This window comes from Thamnophis elegans, chromosome 1, assembly GCF_009769535.1.
Source record: "Thamnophis elegans isolate rThaEle1 chromosome 1, rThaEle1.pri, whole genome shotgun sequence".
NCBI lineage: Eukaryota > Metazoa > Chordata > Lepidosauria > Squamata > Colubridae > Thamnophis > Thamnophis elegans.
Window position 1 is genome coordinate 154,079,229 of NC_045541.1, and position 27,373 is coordinate 154,106,601.

Below are 27,373 nucleotides of genomic sequence, written 5' to 3' on the forward strand. Positions count from 1 at the left end.
TTAGTAACATGGTTGTTAAATGAATCTGGCTTCCTCGTTGACTATGCTTGTCAGAAAGGTGCAAAAAGTGATCACATGACCCAAGACACTGCCATAGTCATAAATGAGTCAGTTGCCAAGCACCTGAATTTTGATCACGACTATGGGATTGCTGCAACAGTTGTATTTGTGATAAAACGTCATAAGTCACTTTTTTCAGTGCTGTTGTAACTTCGAATCAGGGGTGGATTCCTGCCAGTGCTAACCTCTTCTATGGAAGAGGTTCCACAAATCTACAGTGCCGTTTAGAACGGTTCCAGCTCCCTCCCCCGCCTGTCTGCACATCATCAAGATGAAGAGCGAGAGGAGGAATTCTGGGAGTTGAAGTCCACAAGTCTTAAATCTGTCAAGTTTGAACACCCCTGGGGTTTTTTTTCCTAAAGGGTTAGGGGTGCAAGGGTCTTGTAACTTGACAGTTTTAAGACTTGTGTACTTCAAATGCCAGAGTTTCTGAGCCAACATTTTGGTTGCTAAGCAAGAGCGTTGTTAAGTGAGTTTCACTATATTTTACAAGTTGGTCACGTCCACCCAGTCACATGGCCAGCAAGCCACTCCCACCCGGTCACATGGCCAGCAAGCCATTCCCACAAAGCAGGACACACCTACAGAAGAGGTTCTAAAAAATTTTGAAACCCACCACTGCTTTGAATGGTTACTAAATGAACTGCTGTTAAGTCGAGGAGTATATGTATGTGAACCGGATGAAAATTTTTACTTAATCCAAACTATTCAAGACAAGTTTCAGAAATCAACAAGAAAACACAGTGTTTTATATTTTAATTTTTAAATCTCAACTTTTTAATTTTTAAATATCAATTCAAATTCATCTTACAAATAGCAGTTATAATTTTTACAAATTTAAAATTTGTATTTGTATTTGGAGGGGACTCGCTATAATTAAGATAAATTATGGGATTGCTTAACAACATTAATCAAGCACATATTTAAAGAGAAGCCATCTCATAGCAAAACTCTGAATGTTTCTCTCTCATTGAGTTCTTCCTCTTCTCTGAATTTGCTTTTTTTCTTTCAGATGTTTCATTTCAAGGATAAATATAATCATCAAGCCTAAGGAAGTGACATTTGTGAACTTTTTTCTCCTACAAATGTTGATTTTCAACAACAAAAAATGTCTAACATCAGGTAAACAACATCAAAAAATAACAATAAATACCCAGGTAGGTCAACTATATATATAAACAGCCAACAAATTTTATTCCCTGATGCACTTATAATGAAATGTCTGTAACAAAACAAGATAAGAGAAAACCAATAACCCAACAATTCAACTTCAACCTACATGTATTTTCCACTATCTTTTCTTTCTTACCATTTCGATGGATGAGCATTTCTCTCAACTCTTCATGATCACATGGATGAGTGAAATCAAACACGCTGTGTCCTGTCAATTCAAACTGCCAAAGGGGGAAAAAAGCTCTATTTAGCACTGTATATTTATAGCAGGAAAAAATACTGGTTATAATCCTAGTTCACTAACCTGTTCATAGTCACTAGGAATTCACTATGCCAATGATGCAGCCAGACTGTCTCTATTTCAGAAGAAATCTACAGTCCTAGCATATTACTATATATGAAACGCCCACAGTAATTTATTCTAAATCCAAAGGGACTGGATGCTTGAAAGGATTGAAACACCATAAACACTAATCAAAGACAAACAATCTTATAAACCAGGTTTCAGCCTTCAAATATTATGGCATAGTGCTCCAACCATCATGAATCTGGACAAACAAATTAAATCTATATCTAGTAAGGTTATTAACCTACTAGACTTCTTGTATACCAAAGGAGGCAAGGATATGCTTGTAGCCATAAAACTATTTACCGTATTTTTGGGACTATAAGATGTTCCAGACTATAAAACACACCTAACTTTTGGGGAGGATCTGTCTCTGCCTCCCAGCAATTTGCCTCCTTGCAGCAAACAGCAAACAGCCTGGTCAGCTTCAGCACAACCTGATTTAGCATGTATGCCCCATTTTCGGCCTCTCCCCCCTTATTTTTGGTCTCCACAGATCCCGTTTTTGGTCCACTCCAGAGGGCAGGGAACCCCACCGCTGCCTAACCCCACCGCCTAGAACGGGCTGAAAATTGGCCATGCAGAGGCCAAAAATGGGGTGTTCTGTGGGCGTGGCTTGATGGGCACAGCTTGGTTGGTGTGGCAGGGGAAGAATACTGCAAAATGCCCATTCCCTCCCAATCAGCTGGGACTTGGAAGGCAGAGAATAGATGGGGGTGGGGCCAGTCGGAGATATTTACCGGTTCTCCGAACTACTCAAAATTTCTGCTACCAGTTCTCCAAAACTGGTTAGAACCTGTTGAATACCACATCTGCTACTCGTGCTAAATCAGGCTGTGTTGAAGCTGACCAGTCTGTTTGCTGCAAGGAGGCAAATTGCTGGGAGGCAGAAGTCAAAGGGTGGATGGGTGGGGCTTCAGTAACATTCACTCTATAAGACGCACAGACATTTCCACCCACTTTTTTGGGGTGGAGTGCGTCTTATACACCAAAAAATATGATAATTGAGGAGATGGGAGGAGGGGATGTAAATTTACATTTGCAGCTTGGTATTTATAAAGTGAGCATTTTCATTTCTTATTTATAAATTAATTTGTAATCCATTTAATTAGTTTTAGTAGTAAATATTTATATTCCTTAGTATATTATTATCTGCATTTTATATATTTATAGCATTATAATGAATCATTTTATTGACTTTTACTGATTTCCATACTTTTATTTTTTTAATTTGAGAGTTATAATGTTTTGTAATAGTCACAGAAAATGCCGGTTGACTACAATAAGTTTAACAACAATAATTTTTAACACCTGTGTCATTGTAGTTTAATGGCCTAGTGAACTATGACTATGGTGACCTGCTATCAAATCCACTATCAGCCACAGAAGCTGATGGCAATGTCAGGCTAGTCATTTTCCTGTAGGATTGTTATAGTGGAAGAAACTGATGGCAGGGGGTTTATGAACACAGTCTTGAACTCCTAGGGGAAAGGTTAGAGATCTAGTCAACAAATGAATAAAAATAAATAATACTCTACAGAATCAAAAGAACGGTTCATGCCATACCTGAGTGAGTCCCATACACTTGTTCACATTTTCAGAAGTATAGATCATGTCACCATCTTCAGAGAGGACCATAACAAACCCATCCAGAGCTTTTAAGTAAAAACAATTCAACTGGGTCTCCATTTCAGCTTCTGCCTCTAAGTCATCTAGAAGAATCAGTACATATTGAATGCCTGCAACCCATCACTATAAAAAACAATGTATCAACTGCCATAAAAGCAAAACTAGATGAAAACCTAAAACCATGCTGGGTGGATCAAGAGTGCAAGTTAGCTGAGGCCATATGGATGTCGCCCTGGGAATCTTTTTAAGGCAGTTTTATAATACTCTACCCTGAATAATCAATGGGCAGAACTTTCAGGGCTGCTAATGAAGTTCTGTCTGGAATAAATACCTTTACTCTGCAACTGTGCATATATAGCTGCTCAGTGACTGTTTAAGCATATGTTCTCTCTGAAAAAGGAAAAGTATTATAGATTGGTGGGTTTGTTTCAATGGTGGGTTCCTACAGGTTCGGACCAGTTCACCCGAACCGGTAATATTTTGGTGGCCTGGGTCGTTAGAACATGCAGCGACCCAGGCCTGCCACACCACCGAACCGGTTCTCCAGGCGGTGCCATAGGCGGCACCATCTTGTTTTTCACTTCTGCGCATGCACAGAACAATTTTTATTGCACTGCATATGCGAGTGTGCAGGGCGCGCACATGAGCAAAACGGCAGTAGTGCCTTCTGGAACCAACCTCTGATTTGTTTGTTTGTCATTTTTGCTTTTGGTCTGCATATTTTGCTGGAATTACTTCCCATTTGTATTGGTTTGTATGTTATTGTCTATAAACTGCCCAGAATCATTTGGGATTGGGCAGCATCTAAATGGAATTAAATAGCGTACCAATAACTTGGAAAACTGAGTTTCAGAAAGACATAAACACATTTAATTATATCCAAAGCAATCTATTTTACTATCCTCTAAATATTACATGTCTAGTAGTGGGCATGTTGTCCTTGACACCAATTTTTTTAAAGTTTGTCTTACTTGGGTATGAGTAGTATTTTCAGAAAAAGAAGAAACAGAAGAGGCTAAGTCACCAACAATTGTAAAACAGGATTTATAATATTACACTTGCATCTCCTGTTTTCCTTTAAAAAAAACTGTATATGGATTGTGGAACTTTCAAAGAGCCTCCCATTTTACCAAATTTAGTCCAGCAAATTTTAAACATCATGTGCCTTCAAACCATGTATATATGTTTGGCTCAGGAAATTTAGAAAAAGTTGTACTGCTTTTTTTGGGACAGTACAAAATTAATTGTTGCTTGCCTCTTGGGCTTTGCTGTCTAAAGTAGAATCATGACTTTCAAGAAAAAAGCACTAACATTTCTCTAACTTTGGATAAATTTAAGTAATGTAGCCTGTTAGACTTACAGCCTAACAGAAAACCTACTTTTAGGTAGCAAAATTCAATCTTTGTTATAACCCAGGTTTTTCCTGAGTAAACTGCTGGAAAGGTGGACAGAATACTTTTTCTGCCAAAATATATTGTGGGTACACAATAGTTTGTCCCTGTACCAAAGTTTTCAAGTTTCAATCTTCATCCATATATTGAGCTTCAAAGTCTGAAGGAAGCATGACTATTTATCAATTCTAGACCCACACCTGTCATGGTGAATAGTTTTAATTAAGTCTTCAATCAAGTATTAAACGTTAATAAGCAAAGTATATGAAGCAAATTTTTAATGCATAAGTAAGGTTATGTACAGAAGATTAAAAAATGTTCTAAGAGATATGATTTTTATTACACATTCTAGACTTACCAGCAAGTCCTTTCCCTTGAAGCAGTAACAATAATGGAAATAATAGATAAAGAGCTTGTGAAATTTAAAAAATAGGTCCTTGACTTTATCATTCTAAGAAATGACTTCTTGAGATTGAGAGATAAAAAGAAACTGGGAAGTGATACAGTTTCGGATCATGGTGCCACAGACAGCAAAGTATTCATTCACCAGCCACTGAGAAATTTTCACATCTGCAAGAATAATGCTTACCTGCATCAAGCAACTTTCTCATACGGAGGTAGCTGATTGTAAGTCTCATAACAGAGGCTTTATCAAGATGTGCGCTCACGTGATGGGGAAGAGGCAACTGGTGAGCAAGTTCATAGAACACTTCTGATTCTTTACTCCTCCGACACCTGGCTGCATCTCTAGACTTCTCTTTTCTACGTTCCGAGCTAATCCTACAAAAATAAACACAATATCCAAATGGCTAAATATCATGTATCAACTGATTGAAAATGAGTTTTTAGACTACTTAATCAAGATTCACAAACAAATATTTGTACCCAATGCACATTTCTGTATCTATTCATCATCATGTCCTTGCAATCCATAAATCTATCAATAGTTTATGACTTTAAAATATTAACACCTGAAATGTTAAAATCAGCAACAAAAACCTTGTTTTGAAATGTGCATTTTAGAACCTTTTAAAAAAGGCAAGAAGGGGTGCATTTGACAATCCTGAGTTAATTATAGAGAAGACCCAATAAGATCATTGTAACAGTAAATCAATCTTATCAGATTACTTCAGTGAGCAGGATGATCCAAATCACAAGAACTTTAAAGATAATAACCAATACTTCCTATACTAATTAAAGTTTCTAAATACAATTCCTTGTGGAAGCCTTTTTGCAGTCAAATTTTAAGATTATTAGTAGATTCATAATGTCATTTTTTTCCAGAAAGTGATAAGAGTTAGCTATAAAAAACCTTAAGTAATATAAAGGCTTTGGGCTGTAGTTTTAATCTAGGAAATTACAGCAAGTTCAAAGCATCCATAAATCATGCAAAAGTGTAATCATCTAGTACATTCCCTGGAATTATAAATCACCACAATAAGCACCTCTCTCCTGCCTGAATTTAATTTTAAGATATCCTTTATTCAATTACCATTTGCAGACAAGAAAATATATACACTGAATACTCATATGCAGTCACTTAACAAGTAATTGAACACAAAAGTGAAGCTTACACAAATCTTGAAGAATTTTTTCTATCAAGTTATTATAATAGCTCTCGTTTGATATTACACACAGCAAATCAAAGTTCAGGCTAGTTGCTTTCCTCCATATAAGTCTAATGTTTTGAAAGGATCATATTAGTCAATTCTCTTTGATTTCTGAAGAAAATAATTATAAATAACTTCTTGAATCTAGAGGCTGAGAGCAACTGGATCAGGAGAAACAAGTTCAGACAAAACCTCAACAAGATCGAGTACTGTTTGTAAACATTTTAACTTAAATATGTATCAATCACCAATGCAAGATCCATATAGCAACAATTAAACAGAAGTGTTGGACTTCCAGATAGCTGCTGTAAAGAAAGATTGGTAGACTCAATGTCTCCTTCCATCACCCAATTTCTACCTGCCAGTTTTACCAGGTAGACTAGACAGGAAACACAAGCAGATATGCTAATTCTACTTTATTGTAAAGCTACATTAACCGAATCTTGCCAAGTTTGAAAATACAGTTCTCTGCTGCCACCATGTTTACAGCCTGATAACCTAGGGAGAGTCCCTCCTGAGCCTCTTGATCCACCCACTATGTAACTGTCAGGTATGCTCTCTCTTATCTGACCATTCCCTGGGCAGCATCTCTTTGCCCTCTCCCAAGGTCATTCCCACATACCATTACACTACCCGAGGTCCATTTTGAGCTATTTGCAGTTCTCTCTATATAGAATATTGCCTAGCTTTCTATTGGGTTTGAAAGTAAATCATACTAAGGGTTGCAACTCATAAACTAATTAAACAAGGTTATCTGAGCCTAGGGATCATGTCATCTGTGTCATGGTGTCTGCCTTCTGGAACTACATCTCCCTTGATATCTATATAGCTCCTAATCCAGCATAAGGGCAAATTCATGCAAATTAACTCAAATTAACTTGAATAAATAGTTAAGAAGCACCCTGGGGTAAATCAAACTATTTTTAATTGTAGAAAGATTTTTTAAGTCTAAATCAGAATTGAACTGGTTTTAAATAAAAAATATACTTCCAATTTATCTCCCCCCAAACCAGCCTAGGTTTGCACAAAAGCTCTTAAACCTGGTCGCATTCAGCAGAGCCTCTAGGTCAACGATGGCGAACCTTTTTTGGCTCGCATGCCATAAGGGGGGAGCGCAGGGCCTTCATGCTCGAGCGTGCCGCACCCATAATGCAACGCATGACCCCCGTGAACATGCGAGTGCTCCCCCCCATTTTTTGCATGCTTTTTTCGCCATCCCCAGGCTCCGGAGACTTTATAGTGACTTTCTAGTGACTATAGCTTTATAGTGACTTCCAGTTTGCTCATAGGGTCCTTTTTAGTCCTCTGGAGGCTTCAGGGAAGCTCCTGAAGCCTCCGGAGGGCAGGTTCATTTCACCCTCCCCAGGCTCCTATAAAGCCTCTGGAGCCTGGGGAGGGCGAAAAATGGCTTTAAAAAAGGCTGAATTCAGCTGGGCAGCGCACGCATGCGCGCTGTCCAGCTAACAGGGCAACATCTCCCGTGCCCTGACACATGGCTCTGGGTGCCACCAGTGCCCTTCTGACCCAAACAATTATTATAGCCATCTCCCCAATTTTCTTTCCCCTCTTTGTTCTCTCATCCCAGATAAGACCCAGAGGATCAAATCCTTTTCTTCAGCTTTCCAAGCCTAGCTCAGTTCCACCAGAAAGCTCAAGAGACTTGTGGTGCTACCTTTTCATTCTCAGCTATCCTCCTGTTCCTGCTTGCTATCTTTACACTGAGCATAAGCAGGGATCTCTGCTATCCTGACCTACCTTCCTAGATCTTCTAAAAGCCAACACCGCTTCTCTTCAAAGGCCTTCTGGTGAATCATCACAAGGCAATGTTTTCCCTGCTGCTGCTTGAATAAGAAATTAAGGCTGCCACGATGTTCCTTTTGACTATGTCAGCTGCACATTTGTCTTTTCTTAGACCCTTCTATGCTTGTCGCAGATTTCATTTAGTTGCCTTTGTTTTCTTGAGATTCCCCCCCCCCCTATTTATAAATACTTTTTTGGTTTTTCAATTCAGTTGGTATTTCTATTGATTCCTTCAATGGTTCTTTTCCTTCTATTGCTTTGCCTCTTTTTAATTTCAATAACACTTAACAAGCTGAGTATTATACCAACAGATTAACTCTGACCTCCAGGTCTTTTTCAAGACATTTTTCAGGGCAATTCCACTTGGGATAGTTTCTGCTCTGTAATCCTTCTTATTATGTGATCCAGGAAAGGGGGGGGGGGGTAAAAATCATCTGCAAATGCCAAAAGAGAACTTATGACATAATTTGTTAAATTTGATGGAGTATAGTGTAAACCTTTATTTTGTTGCTAAGACTAAAATTCACTAAGAAGAATAAAAGAATGCCCAGGATCAATACAACATATTTAAGAAATGATTCTTGATTCTTGATGATATTCTTTTGAAGATTATGTATACTATTATTATTTTCTATTATTTTGCATCAATTAACCTACACTTGTTGACAAGGAAGTTTACTTAATTATGCAACGAGGGATTTTTTTTTAAGTCTTGAAGTCAACACTGTTAAATCTTCAAGAGGCTGAAATAAATACCTTTTGCTGCTATTTTGTGTACTGCTAATCCCAAATCTAAGAAGATAAGATACAGCAGACTGGAGACACTTACTGCTAGACATTTTATAGACTTTAGCTAAACTATAGCAAGGATTTATAGATGAATTGTGAATTAAGAGTTTGGTTAAAGCCACTATCGGTTGTTCAATAGAATTTATCATCAAATAATCAATATTTACTATATTTATTTTTAAAATAATCTCGCATATGCAACCTTTTTTTCCCCAGGAAACCTATCCTGTTGATAAATTATAGAACTAGACACTGACGTAAATATTTTAGATACAATCAGCAGGAAGTTGAAAAAAATGATTTTCAGTATTTCTTTTCATATGTAGTGCTAATTACTGGCTAGATATTTTAAAACACTCTTAAATACTTCTTTTATGTGCTAATTCATGTGCTTACTAAATGTGATATACTGTTTAAATAAATGATATGTAAATATTATAAATCATGTTGAAAACAACTTACACAGCATAGCATTTATGTTTTTGAATCCAATATTAACCTATATTTGTGGCCTCAATCAACACTGATAATCTGTGAATTCAGAAAGCAAACAAAGTAACATGCAATTGGAATGAAATGTTAATTTAACTAAAAATTATTTTATCCATTTTTTTAAAAAGTCTTTAATTCATTTTAATAAAAAAAAATTAAATATTTTCTGTTAATTATTGTAAAATTGATCTGAAATCTCTGGAAGGATTAGTCCACCACATTTCCAATATAGCTTTAGGTATCTTTGACGTGCACTATACATCCTAAAACCATTCTTCCTCATTACAAACAATGCTATAGGAGAGTGAGAGAGTACTTAGAATTGCTACCACTAAAAGATGTGTGTATGTGTGTGTTGACACACCACAATAAACCATAAGTAATATCAATTTAGTATTTTCTGTCAATTCACCCACAGGTTTATAAACCATGATTTATGGCCTTAGTTGTATGAACCAATTTATTGAACCAGGATTGAGATTTTCAATTTTACTGAGAAGTATAATGTGTGTGCATGAGCAGGATTAACTCTTATCAGGAAACAGTATTTCAGAATTGTTCTGGTTATGAACTTATCTTTCCACTTCTGAGCCAGTTCTATCAACTGCCTGAAAAGGTCGAATAAAAGAAGGTTGTAGTTTTGTTCCAAGAATACTTCCTATATTTACTTGCTAGCTTCCCTTTCATTATACTGCAACCATTGCTAATTCTTAGATGAATTACATTAAAGACACAGGAGCTTTTAGGTACTGCCTAAAAAGCAGATTGTTTTTACAAGCAATTGAGTCCCCTTTCCCTTAAGAAAATGACCACGTCCAAGGGAAATACATAGAGAGAGAAAATACAAATGGAAGTTGCAAACTATCCAAATTTTTTTATTGAATAGCCTATTAAATGTCCTCTATGTTTCTGGTAAGCAATTGTAGGCATGCCAATTCTTCTTGACCTCTCAATGACATTTGTTCCTATGATATAATCCTTGGTATTTTGATGGAATGGAAGTAGGCAAAGACACAGTGATTTCTTTTTCCCAGCAGAGTTCACCTCAGAAATAAGCATTGGGGAGATTCTGTACCACTGAAGGCACCGATACTTTATCTTGATCTTCATAAATTTTAACAGAAAGCTGCCGGTTGAAGAAATCATGAAGGCTGGAGTGAAATGACACCAATCCATTAACATTATTAACTCACACTGTAATTGGAGTCATCCAACGTTGTGCAAAAATTGCATGGACGTCTGGATGAAGACTGAACAAGAGCAAAAATTAAATGTTACACAATTTTTAAGCACTATATTTGGGTCTATCAAATTCTAAATGCTCAAGGACTGAAAAGATCATATCTCCTTGAACCAGTCTGTCTTCGCCTCTCTACCAAGAAAGATTCTGTGGAAAAAAGGCAAATAACTTCCTATATGGCAGTAACTTGTCCACAGAATATCTTCCACTGCCACTACTATGGATTTTCACATCAGTTTAAAAACAGATATTTGCTTAACTTGAAAATTAAGCAGCAAAAAGTCCAATTACCACTTGAATGGGAGATCTATTCAAGAAATTACAAGGTAGAAGATAGAATAACAGTTGGAAGGGACCTTGGGGGTCTTCTAGTCCAAACCCCTTCTTAGGCAGGAAAGCTTATACCATTTCAGACAAATGGTTATCCAGTCTCTTCTTAAGAAACTTCCAAACTTCTAGTGTTTGAGCAGATACAATTTCTGGAGGCAAGTTCTTCCATTGATTAATTGTTCTAATTGTCAGGAAATTTTTCCTTAGTTCTAGATTGCTGCACTCCTTGATTAGTTTCCATCCATTGCTTCTTATACTGCTCTCAGGTGCTTTGGAGAATAGCTTGAACTCCCTCTTCTTTGTGGTAGCCCTTGAGATATTGGAACATTGCTATCATGTCATCCCTAGTCCTTCTTTTCATTAAACTAGACATACCCAGTTCCTGCAACTGTTCTTCATATGTTTTAGCCTCCAACCCCCAAATCATCTTTGTTGCTCTTCTCTGCACTCTTTCTAGAGTCTCCACGTCTTTTTTACATCATGGTGTCCAAAACTGGATGCAGTATTCCAAGTGTGGCCTTACACCAAGGCATTATAAAGAAGTAACAACACTTCACATGACCTAGATTCTATCCCTCTGTTTATGCAGCCTAGAACTGTGTTGGCTTTTTTGTCAGCTGTAACACACTGCTGGCTCATATTTAAATGATAAAAGTTGTAGCTTAAACTGGGAAGTTAAAACAAACACTACTTTATGATAGATCACTTCCATAAGGTTGCTCAGAAAACTCAAAGACAATTACAGACATGTAATTGTAAGAGTCAAATTAAACAGATCGACTTACTTTTTTATATCTGTATCATATTGTAACAAATTATTTTTCATGCAGATTACAAATTACCATGATAGTAGTAGTTGGACTTGGCAACTGTTTGAGGTGGCAGATAATGATACGCCTCTAGACAAGATGGGTGGCACACAAATCAAATTGAAATGATTGATTGATCGATCAATCAATCCATAAACATCTTTATGTAATTGTGGAGGCATCATTGTTGTCACATTCTATTTTTTTTAAATGACAATTTTGTCATTATGATAGCAAATATAGGTCTGGTATACTTTCCTAAAATCTTTGCAAGAACATAATAGTAACATGAGAATTGGGCCAGTTCTTTTTTAAAATATTGTTTTTATTTAGGTTGAGGGTTGCATGGAAACAATCTAAGCGCTGTACCTTAGGCTACAATTGCTCATTTAATATATACATAACCACAGAAAGATAGAGTAACCGTTTTCTTGTAAAACGAGGAAACAGATCTTTCCTGTGAAAATTATTTCTAGCTTAATTTTATTATTGTCTTCCTGTAATTTCCGAAAACAACTATTTCAATACTGTAATTCAGCACTTCCCTATTCTCCTCTTACCTATAATTGCTTCCAGATAACCACCTACATCCTTCTGAAGGTTTGGATTTAAAAGAAATACATAGCATTTATATTTCTCTCTGAACCCAGAAATTATTACTGATTTTCAGCTGACAAAGGCAAACTGACACCAAATTCAGGCTTCTTAAAATAGGCATGCTGTTTGTATTACAATATATTCATCCAACTTCTTGCGACTAGAGGAGTGGTTCCCAATGTGGGGCTCAGGCCCCACAGGGGGACAATTTGATTTTTAATGGGGGCAATTTGAATCTTATTTAAACCAAGTTAATGGCCTTTTAGACTTCCTCTGCGTGAGTAGAGTTCACTTTTTGAGTAAAGTAAGAATTATATTGGGGGGGGGGGGGAATAGGATTTTAAAGATGCTTAGGTGGGGCATGGCCAAAAAAAGGTTGGGAACCACAGAACTAGAGACTCATACTCACTGTAATTTAAGAGTAAAATAAGAAATATTTTATTCAAGCTATATATTAGTTTGACTTCCAACTAATTCATCCATAAATAAAAGTAACAATGTCCTCCTTTATAATATTAAGTGTATCAGTATAGCCTCAAAGTGGTTTTTTCTCTTCTTTCTATTCAAAGTTTAGTCCAGCTTGACCAAACAGAACAGAATTAAATTGTTATAGTGATATGGCTTTACAACTCCACAAATTTGCTATCACTTTCATTTTTGATCATGACCTTCCAAAGTGATTCACATTAAAAGTCCCCAACTCACAACAATACTAGAGAACCAGTGAGACTCCAAATTTTGTGATTATTATTTATTAAATTTACTCCAGCAACTCTGGGAACTTTTACAAATTAATTAAAATATGAACAAGCAGACATGAACAATGCCAAGTAACAACCCCCCCAAAAAAGTTATAAAACGATAAAGGTGGTCAGATAACAAATTTGGTAGAAACAATCTAGGTTAAAAAATGACTTCAATCATCCTTACCAAAGACTTGGGTGAACAGCTGTTCCTAAAGCTGCAAACATATTTAAAATTGATGGTGCTACCTAGGACTGTTGGAAGTTACAGTATGACAATTTCTGGAAAGCAACCATCGTTGTCCTATATTGTTTTAATGATTATCAAACGCTTTTTCTGGAAAGCAACCATCGCTGTCGTATATTGTTTTAATGATTATCAAACACTTTTCCTGGAAAGCAACCATCTCTGTCCTATATTGTTTTAATGATTATCCAAAGTTTTTAACACTGAGACAACAGTATTTACATCTATGGTAATGTATAGTAGTGTCCACTTTTTAAAGGTTTCTATTCAACCCTTTCAAATATTTGGTAGATATCAAACTTATGCGCTGAGCAGATACCACTGAATTCTTCCTGATATTGCAGCTCCCATCCCCCATCCCAGAGACACAAACAATAAATCTGCCCCAACAAGTTTGTAGACTTTCTAGAATACTGAAATGATGTTTCAGACTGTCGATGATTAACCCAAGAGAAGCACTTATTATGGCCCATATATATAGAAAGGACAAATACAATACGCACCTCTATAACCATACAGTCATATCTGTTATTGTGAGCAAATGGAGAAAGCAAATGAGTAGAGTTGAATAGTATCTTCATGTGAATTATGTCCAAATTAATTCAAAGCTTAACCTGAATTTGTTCAGTTGGACAATAAGAAATACACCATTTGTTTTGCCAACTGAAAGGAATATATTCATTTGCAAAATGTAAAAAGGAAAGTTAGGGATGCCAAAATGTAGACTTTTTATTGCATAAGGCAGCCTGCACAAGGGTTGAAAATCAGCTGCATTGTTTCAAATCTGCAACTTCTCCTTTTAAGCTAAAAATGAACATTTTACTTGTGTTTTGCAGAACACTTCCTTTGTGCACTTGAAACAGTAGTTTCATAGTTGAAATGAAGATGGGGGTTTAGTTTGAATTTAAACCAAGTTACCTACTCCTTTCCAACAATTAAAAATATAAGAAATGCCTAACAATTGGTATAAAATTACTTAATTCACATGAATTTGCAGAAATAATTTTACAAGAAGAAAACAGAACCAAATGTACTCATCATTCTGTCATAGCAGACATAAAGTTGGGTATTTTGTAATTCATTTCCGGGAACAGATATAAACTGATAAATCTGGAAGGGAATATCCAAAGTTTCTGCAAGGGGGGAAAAAATCTACTTTCAAAAAAACCTTATAAATTTGAAAGTTTCAAAGTTGTATGATATTTGTTTTATAGATGAATGTTCTTAAAAATATGGGAGAAACAGGTATTTCATGGCTGGTTTTAAGATAGGAAATAAGAGCAGAGAGAGGTTTAATTTGCAAAATAATGAGAAAAGCATTCTTGTTCTTTCCCCTAGCCCCCCATGTGGCCAGGGCTGCATGGTGGATTTCCTGCTGTGAAGCAAACAGACTGGAAGTGGCCAGAAGTTAGTTCCACAATGCTCCATACTGACTTTGCAATGGTCATCTCTGATGACCTGATTGTGAAAAGGACTTGGATCTGGTAATTCCTAAATGGGGGGGGGGGGGAGCATAGCATCTCATTGATGATGATATTTCAATAGAAGAGAATAAAACAGTGGCCATTTACGGCCTCTTTTCAAGCAGTATTCTTTGATGGCCAAATATATATTGTAATTGCATATGATCTCATTGTCTACTGCCCAACATTGCTTCCAACATTCCAGTGCAAATATTTTCCCAAATATCAAATCTTTTATTTGAATGTATTTATTTAGCTGCCCATCTAACATATGAATGACTCTGGGCAGCATACAACACTTAATTTAAAAACCAATAAATACATAAAAAACAGTCACATTAAAAAAAAACTATAAGCATGTACTATTCAAAACAGCAAAAAATGACTACAATTAATGTAATCATGCATTAATGTAATAATAATGTTTTATGTATATATTGACACTAGTTTGAGCGGTCCTGCCATAGTTTGGTAGGAATCTAGGAACTGATTCACACATTTAGATTCAATGAAACCTCAGAAAAAGATCTTATTGTCATAAAGGCAACAAAGAAAGTATAGTTGCCATTGGATTAAGTCTTCTATCTAAGGGCCTGAGGTTTATTGAGGAGGCTGGGGAACAGCAGACAAAATAGGCAGAAGAGAAGGTAGGAGATTTTGAAACAATAGCAATACTGGAAAAATCAGGAGAAAAGAGGAAAAAAGAGAAGAAAAACAATGGGCATAATTCACTATTGAGTTATGACAAAGAGACATGTTGCGAGAGAAATGGTTACCACCCAACCATTCCCGTATCTTTAGGCAATTTTTGTGTTTGAACTTGAGAAAGTTTGGAAATAATTTAAATACCTTCTGCATTATGTTTTAGTCATAGCAGTTAGAACCAAGATTATGCTACAAAACCAATCAATATAGATTACCCAAAGAACTAGGTCAATAGAACTTGGACAACCTCCTACAGATTTGGAACTCTGTCAAGAGAAGTACTGATTTCAGAAGTGTTCAATAGAGAAACTAGAATTGAAAACAAAAATAAAAAATTGTATTCTTAGTGTAAATCATGAATTATGTAAAACATTAATATATATAGTGTTGTTCTGTCTGTAATTTGTCTTAGCTGTCATTTCAGATCACTAGTATACAGCAAATCAGAGATCCCCATGGATACGTATCCTTAGCATCCATCCTTCTGTATGATTTTTTTTTAAATGAAAATGAAAAAGCTGATGACAGACTCCAACATTATTTTTATTCCCAAAAGTGCCTCTAAACCTCACGGAGGTATTTCAAGAAAATAAAATCCCTAAGTACATTGAAATATGATGTGAAATATTTTGGGGAAGCAGAAGAGAGCAATTTTGGTTTACAAATTGTCTTTCTGTGATTAGCTATACTCCCAATGGCAGTCATTTTGTAAGATTGCCCACAAAATATTCTTAAAATTTCAGATATATCAGGAATGTAAAAATTAAAAAATGACTCAGAGACTCTTGCATTAGTTTTCATATCTCAACTAGTTTTTTAAAAAGTGTGTCTAGAAACCCATGCACAAGATTAATAGCAAATATGGAAATGCCAGTATAGCTGTAAGAAGCCAAATATTTTCACAAACTTGCAGCAAGTGAAATTATAAACCCACAGAACTGGCAAGCAATTCACCAAATCACCTACACACTTAATCTCTGATGTATTTCCCTTGAAATTGTCATTTATACACTGATGTACTGATTCTTAAACCTATCACAATCTTCTAAAGGCAAAGATTAAGTGAGTACTTTGCAGAAAGGGATGTAGAGGGAGTGACTAAGAACTGGTACTTAGAACTGTTGAATATTCTTGGGCAGCCATTTGATGGGTGAGTAAGCTCACCCATTTTGCAAAAGTATCAGCAACATATTAGTATGAAGAGTTTGGAAACCTTCGTGTTGAACCACAATGTAGTTTATTTCATTTTGACATTTTGACTTGGCATGTTGTACAAGCATGCCATTATAATTGTAAATGATAAATTTATAGATTTGTGTAAATCCAACAACGGTGATTTATTGTATAAACTGTGATCAAAATAAACAAGATCCAATTGAAAATATAGGAAAAGTTATTTAAAAAAACAATGACATATGCAAATATTCAGAATCCTAAATGAAATCAACCTTGATTGTTCTTTGGAAGGACAGATATTGAAACTGAAGCTCAAATACTTTGGCCACCTAATGAGAAGAGAGGATTCAATGGAAAAGACCCTGATGTTGGTAAGATTGAAGGGAAAATGAGAAGGAGATGGCTGGGAATGAACTGATCAGATAGTATAATTGACACAATGAATATGGATTTGAGCAAACTCCGGGAGACATTTAATGTTCAGTCACACAATGCCCACCTAGAAAGCCACTAAATAGGGTATGAATCAATGACACCTCTTCTCTTGTGTTCTTTAGTAAATAGCTTCAGGGGAATATTTATAACGCCAGAAAAAAAAAACATAGCTTAAAACTGTCAGCCTTAAACTCCAATTTGATCATTCAAATCAATGTCTATTACTTTATCTTGTAGTAAATTCCACACTAATCTCCTTTAATGGTAAAATAATTATTATAATTATCCAAACTGTTCTAAGTCTTCTGAACTCAGGACCAAAGAGTCTGTGCTTATCCCAAGTGGGAGACAAGGTGGGAACAGTGCATTACATATGAGAGGCATAATATCTGCAACCAGTTTTTTCTTTTTTTAAAAATTCCTCCAAGCCTTTTATATTTGAAGAAATGTTTGTCAATAAAGCATTTTTGCTGTCAATGGCTAAAGCTAATTGAAGGCAGGAGAGAGTGGAGGTGAAGAAAAAATGGTTAAACAACGTTCAGGTATTAAAATCTGCTTACAACTTAAAAGAAAATTACTATTTGCCTGCTGAATAAGTTCATTGCCATACTATATGGAACTCTGTGGTTACAACTAGATGTTCTGCTTTATTGTGCCTTCTTTTTGAGGCAAGCGGCTAATTGTAAGATGTCTACTGTGAAATACAAAACATTACAAGTCTATTGGGCGCCTGAGCTTGCAAAGGCCCAAACTATTGCTCACTGAACTTTTCAAGAGGAGAAATACCTTTTTCCTGTTATCTATTAAGAAAATGTATACGGCCACCAGGGTATGAAGTATAGGTTACCTCCAAGATGGTGTACCTCGGGCAACATTCTGTCTTAACACTATGGCTAAAATCTATACATATGACAACCCAACTGGGCATTACAGTCAAAAACTAGAGAGGCAGCAATTAGAATAAATATGGCCACCCAACTCATTCACTCATTCAGGGTGGTTACCACTAGTCCTCAACTTACAACAGTCCATTTAGTGATTTTTCAAAGTTGCAATGGCCCCAGAAAAAGTGATTCATGATTGTTTTTCACACAATCATTGCAGCATTCCCATAATCACATGACCAAAATCCAGCCACTTGGCAACTGACTCATATTTATGACAAATGCAGTGTCATGTGATTCCCTTTTGTGACCTTCAGATAAGCAAACTCAATAGGGAAGCCCAATTCATTTAACAACCGTGTTCCTAACTTAGCGACTGCAGTGATCCACTGACCTGTGGCAAAAAAGGTCATAAAATAAAACAAAAGTCACTCAACAAATGTCTTACTTAGCAACAGAAATTTTGGGCTCAACTGTGGTCCTAAGTCAACGACTATTTGTATTCATAGATTGGAACTGATATAAATCAATTATGATTATTATTACTAGTTTAAGGTTTACTTTTACTTTTTTTAATTATTAAAGTAAGCAGACATTAAGCAAATTATACTCTGCAAGCCTCCCAGAATTTTATTAAAATTTTTGAATTCAAAATTCTTTGTATTTGTATTTTAGACAGGCTCTTCCATGCTCATTGGAAATGTTTCACATTTATGCATAAAATACTCTCCATCACCCCCCACCCCCCAAAAAAATCAATGTCCAACAGAAGGAAGGTAGAAGTGCCAGAACATTGGGTGCAGACAATCTGCCAGTGTCTTCTTTAATTTTTCTGAAATGTTTAAACTGGCTTATTAAATTTTTTCTATTGTTGTTATTCTGATTGGGTTAGTTTATACATCATACTGAGTTTTGTTTTAATCATTACACTATACCAGAATCAAATAAATCATGGTTTGTACCCCGTTTCCCTGAAAATAAGCCCTCCCATGATAATAAGCCCAATCGAGCTTTTGAGCGCATGCGCAAAATAAGCCCTCCCTGAAAATATTGCAACATAGCAGCAGCCATGAGGTGACCATGCTTGCTGCCTCCTGCACCTCAAAAATAATAAGATCTCCCCGAAAATAAGGCCAAGCATTTATTTCAGGGGTCAAAAGAAAATAAGACCTTGTCTTATTTTCGGGAAAACATGGTAGAATAAACCAATGAGAGTTGAGACATACCATAAATAAAAATTAAACCGACTACTGTGAATTTGTGCTGTAATCCTATGTTTAGGATTGGATCCTCAAAACATTTGTTCCAAAACAGCCTCACTGAGGTCAACCACAGGGACAAAGTGATCTCATGATAATGAAAGTTGTGTAACAAGTTTCAATTATTGTAGGCAAATGCATTCTTCATAGTTGCTTCAGAGTACCGCTAGAGAATGCTTCAAAACAAATAGTTCAGATAATTACTCCACTGGCCAATACAAAAAAAGCTTTCCTACTGTCATAAATGTGGCAAATACCTTTTGCAATCAATTATTTTTTTCTGTAGCCCCAAAGGAACTTATGCTATAAATCTAACACAACAAAATTGTGATTTTCCCAAAAACCTGTCCTGTAGAAAAGAAAGTATTATTTAAAACATATTTCTAGTTCACTGTCTTATATTCAAATTGGTACCCAAATTTGTTTTTTTCTGTAGTCAATTTCCCACACAGGTCATTTGGTTGAACCTTCTGTTCACTGCAATTTCTACAAGTACAGAGAAAAGTCTGGTCTGGTTGACCGTAGACCAAACATTAGTAGTGTTCTTTTGGAGAAACATGACATCCAATTGATTTCCAGTTGGAAGTTCTAGAGATCTGTCAATAACTTCATCTAGTGTTCCTTTCAAGTCTTGGCCTCGGTATGGACACTAAGTGTACAGGATGTACAGGATGCTTCCTTTTCAGCTGATCAGATTCTACACTATAAAGCTGTAGAGCTATATATGCATCTATTACAGGAAATGCTGCTTTACAACCCTTAGAGACCTGATACGATAAAAGTATCTACATGCAATTCCAAATGACATGTCCAGTGTGGCAATTATGAGAGATCAGGTTTAGTTTCTGCAGTCTAAAAGCATGCGCAAGATGTTTGTGATGGCATGTTCTACCACAATGGCTACGACAGTGAATTAGGAACATTTTGCTACACAAAACGTATTATTGAATAATATGTTGTTGTTAAAGAGTTAGTGATGTGAACACCCACAAAGCGGTACGCCAATGGAAAGTATTTTTTTCCTCTTGGGCAATATGATGAAGAGAATGAATGTAACCTAACTACAAAGATTCTTAGAAAAAACTTTTTCTAGATCCATTTCTATGTGGGCTTCTGCCTTGCTGTGGACAGAATTATTTTGTCAACGTAGCAGATTACATTGCTGGAAGAGAGACAGCATCTTTTCAAACCATTCATCATGATCCAGCTGTACCATAGGGGCTGGAGCATACCATAGTTATGTAATGATTCTATTCTTATTGGTGAGACATGTCTCAAGGAACAGTATTTGAGAGATTTATACAGGTAGTCCTTGAATTGAGACCATAATTGAGCCCAGACGTTATTGTGGTCATAAGTCAAGGCATCATGTGACCAGACCTGATTTTTTTTTGCTGCAGCAGCAGCAATCATTAAGTGAACACAGTTCTTAAGTGAATCCAATTTACCTAATGGTGACTGTGGGTCACTGCAAATGTCCACAAAGATGACCTAGTTGCTAAGTGCCCAAATGTGATCATGTGACTTTAAGAATGCAGTGTTCAGGCTAATTCTGATGACTGCCAGCTGCCAGCAGTTTGATTTTCACTGGCTCAAGGTTGACTCAGCCTTTCATCCTTTTGAGGTCAGTAAAATGAGGATCCAGATTGTTGGGGGCAATATGCTGATTCTGGAAACCACTTAAAGAGGGCTGTAGAACATTATGAAGCAGTATATACAGTAAGTCTAAGTGCTGTTGCTATCACAACTTCAAAATTGAGCTGTAAGTAGCTTTTCTGGGGTCTGTCATAACTTCAAACAGTCACTAAACAAGTTCATGTTTATTTATTTTATTAAATTTAAACAAGTCAGGACAACTAACAAATTAAATGCTTTGTCTTTCTCTCAAAGTACCCTCTTGTCTCCTGGTTAGCTGTTTAATATCTGCCTGAAGTTCTGGTGTGTTGAAGACATCCAACAGTATTTTTCTATAATAATATTGTAATCAAGAGAAGCCAATCTAAACTAATAGTTAACACTTAAATAATGCAATAGCTGCTTTAGATAAATAAGCTGAATTTCAAAAGATGGCCATAGCATAAGTAGTTCTTCTATTCAAATAGTATAAGTATTACTCATTCTGAATAAGGTTACGTTGGAAGAATGATCTTGCAGTACAGGGACACTTCCAGATTTATCACAGTTATATGGTTCTATGACGTCTACAAATACGATTGTCCACTATAATTTAGAGTTTATGTGAACTGTCCTATTTCTGGAAAGGACATCTTCAACACAGTGAAGGTTAAAAACCTTATACAAGTTCACATTTTTGAGGCATTCTCAGTGTACGTTTTTGGATTCGTAGTCATGGCTCAATCTCATAACTAGTACAGATCAGTTCAGTTGCTATCATAAAACCATATCCAAAAAGCATACTAATTACACAGCTATCAAATTCCTATTACTTAATAAAGTAAAAATAAAAATCCCCAACAAAGTTAATGGCATGCACGAATTGGTGAACAAAATATCCATTCTTAAATCTTGTTCCAAATTAGTTAGCTATGGTTAACAAAGTGTCACTATTATATCAAGTCCAATAAAAACATAAACTAAATGGTGACCTAAATATTATGCTCTAGAGTGTTACTAAACTTTCACTTCTTAAATGTCTTAAAAGATCCTAAAAATGAAGCCAATGATAACTCATGTATTCCAATATATTTTTCAGTTTTTATTTTAACATTTTAAGATTAGAAAACCTATTCCATGCTTATATCTATTTGGAATTAAACCTCTGAATTTATTCTCTACTAATGAACTTGCTCTTTATTGACATAATAAAAATGCAGATCTTTAGATATGTAATAATATCCTTAAAAACAGTTTTCTATTAGTCTTTTATTCTGTTTTGTAAACAAAAGCAATTTAAAAAACCATCTCTGAAATCAGTAGACTAACCTTCAAACAGTGTTAAGACTGAGCTGAGCAGCAAATCTTCCAGACACAGCTTGTTTTGAATTCACAAAGTTCTACTGTGATCCCTGTTTGTTTGTTACTGTAAGTTTAAACAAAACAATAGGGGTCTGAACTGTATTTTGCTATCCTATTCAAGGGACTTAAGCCTAAAGAAGACAATCGTTTTTTTAGAAAAAAGGAAATATCATTTTAACAGCTGCATAAAGTTCCCAGAAGCATACGTCTGTCTATTTCCATTCATTAAGGAAAACATGAAATTAAGACACACTTGGTTTGAAGCATTATGGAAATGTTTATATTCTCAGAATTAGAGAGTAGCAGAATGGTTTAGTTAGCTGGCAAGGCAGAATCCAACATATTCTGAGATTGCAAGAAAGTGATGTTTCCTTTTCTTTCAATGGATAATTCCTAAACTCCAAGGAATATTAAATAGCATAAAGATTGTGGCAAACTAGTCTTGGGCAGAAAGCAAACTAAACCACTATCAAACCACCATTACTCTGTGCGCTTGTTAATATTATCAAATATTCCTGCGCAAAGCTCCCTTCATCTTTGATTTTAAACTTTTATTTTTCAACCAAAAAAGACTTGGGCTAATGAAAGCAATGGGGCAATTAAAATTAAATTGGGAGAATAAAAACAGGTTTTATATAAGCTACAATTACAATATGGTAAAATATAATCTCTGCAAAACAGAAAGCAGCTTTCCAATTCTCCCTTTGGAAGGTAAAACAGCTAGAGGGAAAGCAAAGCTTTCTTGACTTCATGATTTTAAAAGAATCATGTTTCAGCTTCTCTGAGGGGCAACTTCCTCTACTAAGTTTACAATATTTTTTAACAAAAGCATTCACACCAAATCATGAATCATTTCATCACATGTTGTTTATTTGTAATTTAGAACTGATGTAGATGAAATAGGGGCTGAGAGGAAAAACCTGTCATATTAATCCCACAGCTCTACAAAATTCTATTAGGTCTTTTAGAAGATTTCCTGGGCTATCAGGTGAGTAAAGAGGTGATAAATACATAAAATATTTACAATGTAAAAATTTAAGAATCCAAATTTTAGTCAAGTTCTGAAAGAAAGATAAAACAAAATAAAGACAAACCAATCTTGCAAGCTGTTTTCACCAGACTCTGAAAAATGTAATATCAAATATATTGACTATTTTAAACCATGAACGGTTTAAAAAAATCACATTTAATGGGATGTAGTAAGATCCACCTGTTTTCTACCCAAGGTCTATAAATGTATGAAGCAATCCAGTCCCCTTTGAAGAATTTTTAATTGTTTTATAATTTAGGGGTGGAGACAGGATTTATGGAAGCTGTTCACTAGTACTAAATATTTAGTTACAAACTGCTACGTATTCACACTAAAATTCAAGAGAAGGAATAACATATAAATTGATCCAAAGGGAATTTGTATTGTTCCTCTTAGAGCAGGGAGATATTTTTGAAACTTAGTGGATAATTACCTTTTTCATACAACTTAAATGTTTCTCAAAATGGAGACTGTCCTACTATTACAAAAAATGAGACGAGACAGATCCTAGAGGTGGGGATATCCAAACCTTTACATGTCACATCAGCTGTTCCCCCACCCCCAATAAAAGACACTGTTTTGTCAGTCAACCTGGTCTATTACTGAATATTAAATGAAATGGAAGAAGTTGTGTATTTCACAATTGGTAGAGGAAAGCCTCAGATTAATCCTACAGAGCAAATTATTCTTTATTTTTAACCAGTAAAGCCATTTTTATGTCTAATCATATCAAGGAGCCCCCATGATATTAAAACACTCTGTTTTAACAGAGTACAGAATGCTTATCCTATTGTTTACATATTCTGTAAAATTGATAAACTTAACCCTTAAACTTAAAAGGTTTGGAGTTAGTGAAGTATAAAACAGACCATCTAAGGACCTGCAACTTCCAAAAACACATGAATGCAAATCCTTACCACAAACCCAAAAAATTACTGCTAATAATTCACTGATGTGTAGCAACCATATTTTGGCAGGAGTAGCTTGGAGGGAATTCAAGTTGACATTATCTCAGGAAGATTCAGATAGGAGCACAAGTTGGGGAGTTAGAACAACTTCTGGCAACCTTGTAGGATAATGCCCTATTGAAGTCATTTCACTAAAAATTTCTAGGTAATCTGTCCCAGCACTGAAAGAAACTGAAAATCTTAAAAGTATCATTGACTCTCCCACTTAAGACAGCATATATCCATCTCTATTATTAACAGTTATTCTACCTGACTTTTTAATCGATATCTCTTATTGTCTGCTTACAAAGAATTTGAAAATGTACACAGGCAAAGTGCTGTTCCTTCCAAATCATACCAGTCAGGACAGACCCATCCTTTTCATATCCATTTACAAACAGTCAAGATACATTAACATAACTCCTGTGGACAACTCCAAAAACCAGACAATCATTATATTAAAGCCATCATCACATTTCCTGACTCTTTTGAAATGCCAGATCTTTTTTTCTTGTTATGCCTTAATGAATAGGAACCCCCCCCCCCAAAAAAAAATAGAAAAACTCAAATGTGGAGTCTCCATGTCATACATTAGCAATATATTGCAAAAAAAAGTTGCATATTTAGCAAGCTAAGAACATCTTGAAGAGAAATCTGATTTCACTCTCTCTCTGATTCACACATTCCCCCCCCCCAGCACAAAATGGCGACGTGGACAATTGGGGGAGGAGAAGAAATACAAGAGTGAAAACATCTTCCTAAGAAAAAGGAAGAAGGGTGGTGGGGGAGAGGAAAGGGCATAAGAGGACAGGGGGTGGAAAAAAGATGAAGACAAATTTGAATGGAGGGAAAGCGGTTTAGGGAAAATAGGAAGAAAAACGGTAGTTGAGAAGCAAAGAAGGTGGGGGGGGGGTCGCTACGAACAAAAGATGGGCACGAAAAGCAGGTAGGAAGGGATAATTAAACAACCCCTGGGAAAAGAAGAGATCTTCCAACTTCATTCTGGCCTGAACCGCCGCGGCTACCCGTGTTTAAAAAAGGTGGCACAAAATTTCGAACAAGATCATGTTAGAAGGCAGGAGTTTTACATAATTTGGCAACCCCCAGACACACGGCAGACTACAGTGCCCATCATCCACCGGAATTTCGCTCGCCTGTCTGCGATCACCCACAGGCTGGGGTGAATAAATCTAGGTTGACGTGGGCTTTGCCTGTGAAGACGGAGAGATTATAAAGATGGGGGAGGAGAGGTTCCCCTTGTTCCTCGCAATACAGACGCTCCTTCCTTCCTGAAACTCCACACACCGAATTACATATTGTTTTTTTAAAAAAAAATGGGGGGTGGGAAGCCTCTGTTCCCCTCCTGGACCCTTATAACGACGACAGGCAGTCCCGATCCGGAAAAGGCTCCCAGGCCCCGGCCGGCAGTGAAGGGCAAAGAATCGCCTCCTTACCTTTTCTTCTCGCAGGAACCATCCGTCGTCGGGCAAGGCTCCATGGCGACGGCCGAGGCCAGCTTCGGGCTGGCCCAAAGAGGTTCTCACAGGACGGCGGGCTTCAGCGGCCTGCAAAGGCGAAGAGAAGAAGCAGCCCAACCAAGTGTGGGAGGCGGGGAAATTCTCTCCGAGCGGCTCAGAGGCGCTTCGCGACTGGCGGCCGTCCGATTTGTGAAGTGGCGCTGGCTGAAGGGGGCGGCAGAGGGGGAAAGAGGAGGAAGGCCCAAACCCGCCGGCCTCGGCCTCGCCTTCTCATCACGAGCGCTCTCTGCCCCAATGAGAAGCCTCCTGGCGGCCCGGCCCCCCTCACAACCCCTCTCGGCTGAGCCCTCCGTGGAGAAGGCGTGGTGCGTCTTCCGGCTTCACGTGTGTTAAGAAGGATGCGTGAGGAAGGAGCAGCCTGGCCCGCTTCGGCGCTGCTTTTCGTGTTTATTTGCTTTATTGTCTATGGAGATTCTCAATCTCATCGTTGTCCCAAATGTGCTTTTTTTCCAGAGGCAACTGGACTTTCTGGTTTTTCTTTGCAGACGTTTCGTATCTCATCCAAGAAGCTTCTTCAGAGAAGCTGAAGAGAGCTTCTTGGATAAAGTCTTCAAAGGAAAACAGAGCCGAAGAAGCTTCTTGGATGAGAAGCGAAACATCTTCAAAGAAAAACAGAGCTGTAGAAGCTTCTTAATGAGTAGCAAAATGTTTTCAAAGAAAAACACCCTGAGCTTCTTGGATGAGAAGTGAAATATCTTCAAAGAAAAACAGCTGAAGCTTCTTGGATGAGAAGTGAAATGTTTTCAGAGGAAAAACTAGAAAATCCCGTTTCCTCTTGAAAAATTACCTTTGGGGCATACTTGCTTTATTGATCAGAAAAATGTTTTTTTGAAAGCCTCAGCATTCTGTTCTCCTGCTCTCACCCAAAGAGTGTGTTGTATTATGATCACACACCCTTGGTATATTTCACACTTATTAATCACCTCAGCCACAAGTGTGCCTATGCTTATCTTGGGTGAAAAGAGGGACTGCAGCTGCACCACTGAATTGTTTTGATTTCACCCTTAAAAGGCAGTCTAGAATGCAGTTTCATTTATTTGCAACATAGAAAAAAACCAATGTAACAGCAATATTACAGGCAAACATTTTTAAAATGGGGAATGATTAAACACAAATTGATGTAAACCTGAAACATGTTTCTAAGAAACAATTTTACTCAAACAATTTTATTGATTTACTCAGCCCAATAAATCGACCATACTGTAAATTAATCCCAAAGGCTCGGTTCATATGACAAATGAAACTAAATATAGCTTACTAAATGCTACCTAAGCTGGGAAATGAGTCTAGCTCAGTGCTTTCCAAGCTTTATCCTTCATAACCAAAACTGCTTATCAGAAAGTCCTTTTTCAAATGCCCCTATTGTGATTAGGTAGTGAATCATGTCATTGCCCAACGAAAAACACTTTTACTCAGTTTTACCCACGGTTGGGAAGTGTTGCTCTAGCTAGATTGCTGGATATGATTAAACAATGTAAAAAAAAAAAAGATTAACTAAAGGAAAAATATAGTAAACTACAAAGTGTGCAAATATATTCTCAACCAACTATCAAAAGCTCTATACTACCCCAAGGTCTTTTGAAATGTTCCCCAATTAATGCTACAAGCTTTTGTCACTTTCAAACCATTTAAAAATAGGCCCACTTGTTCTACATTAAAAAATGAGGAAGGGGTTATATTTCAATACAGTAGTGATTTTCCTTT

The 27,373-nt window shown here is 36.5% G+C and overlaps 1 protein-coding gene across 1 annotated transcript in view; it reads right to left on the reverse strand.

The window, feature by feature from the left end:
* Positions 1-25,837, reverse strand: part of HIF1A (hypoxia inducible factor 1 subunit alpha) — a 45,932-nt gene extending 20,095 nt beyond the window's left edge. Inside the window, exons 1-4 of the mRNA XM_032235661.1 lie at positions 25,586-25,837; positions 5,189-5,379; positions 3,146-3,291; positions 1,370-1,454 (exon numbers count right to left, since the gene is read on the reverse strand). Coding sequence (XP_032091552.1) covers positions 1,370-1,454; positions 3,146-3,291; positions 5,189-5,379; positions 25,586-25,629 — 466 coding nt within the window. The 5' untranslated portion in view covers positions 25,630-25,837. The remainder of the gene's footprint in view (positions 1-1,369; positions 1,455-3,145; positions 3,292-5,188; positions 5,380-25,585) is intronic.
* Positions 25,838-27,373: the final 1,536 nt, after the last annotated feature.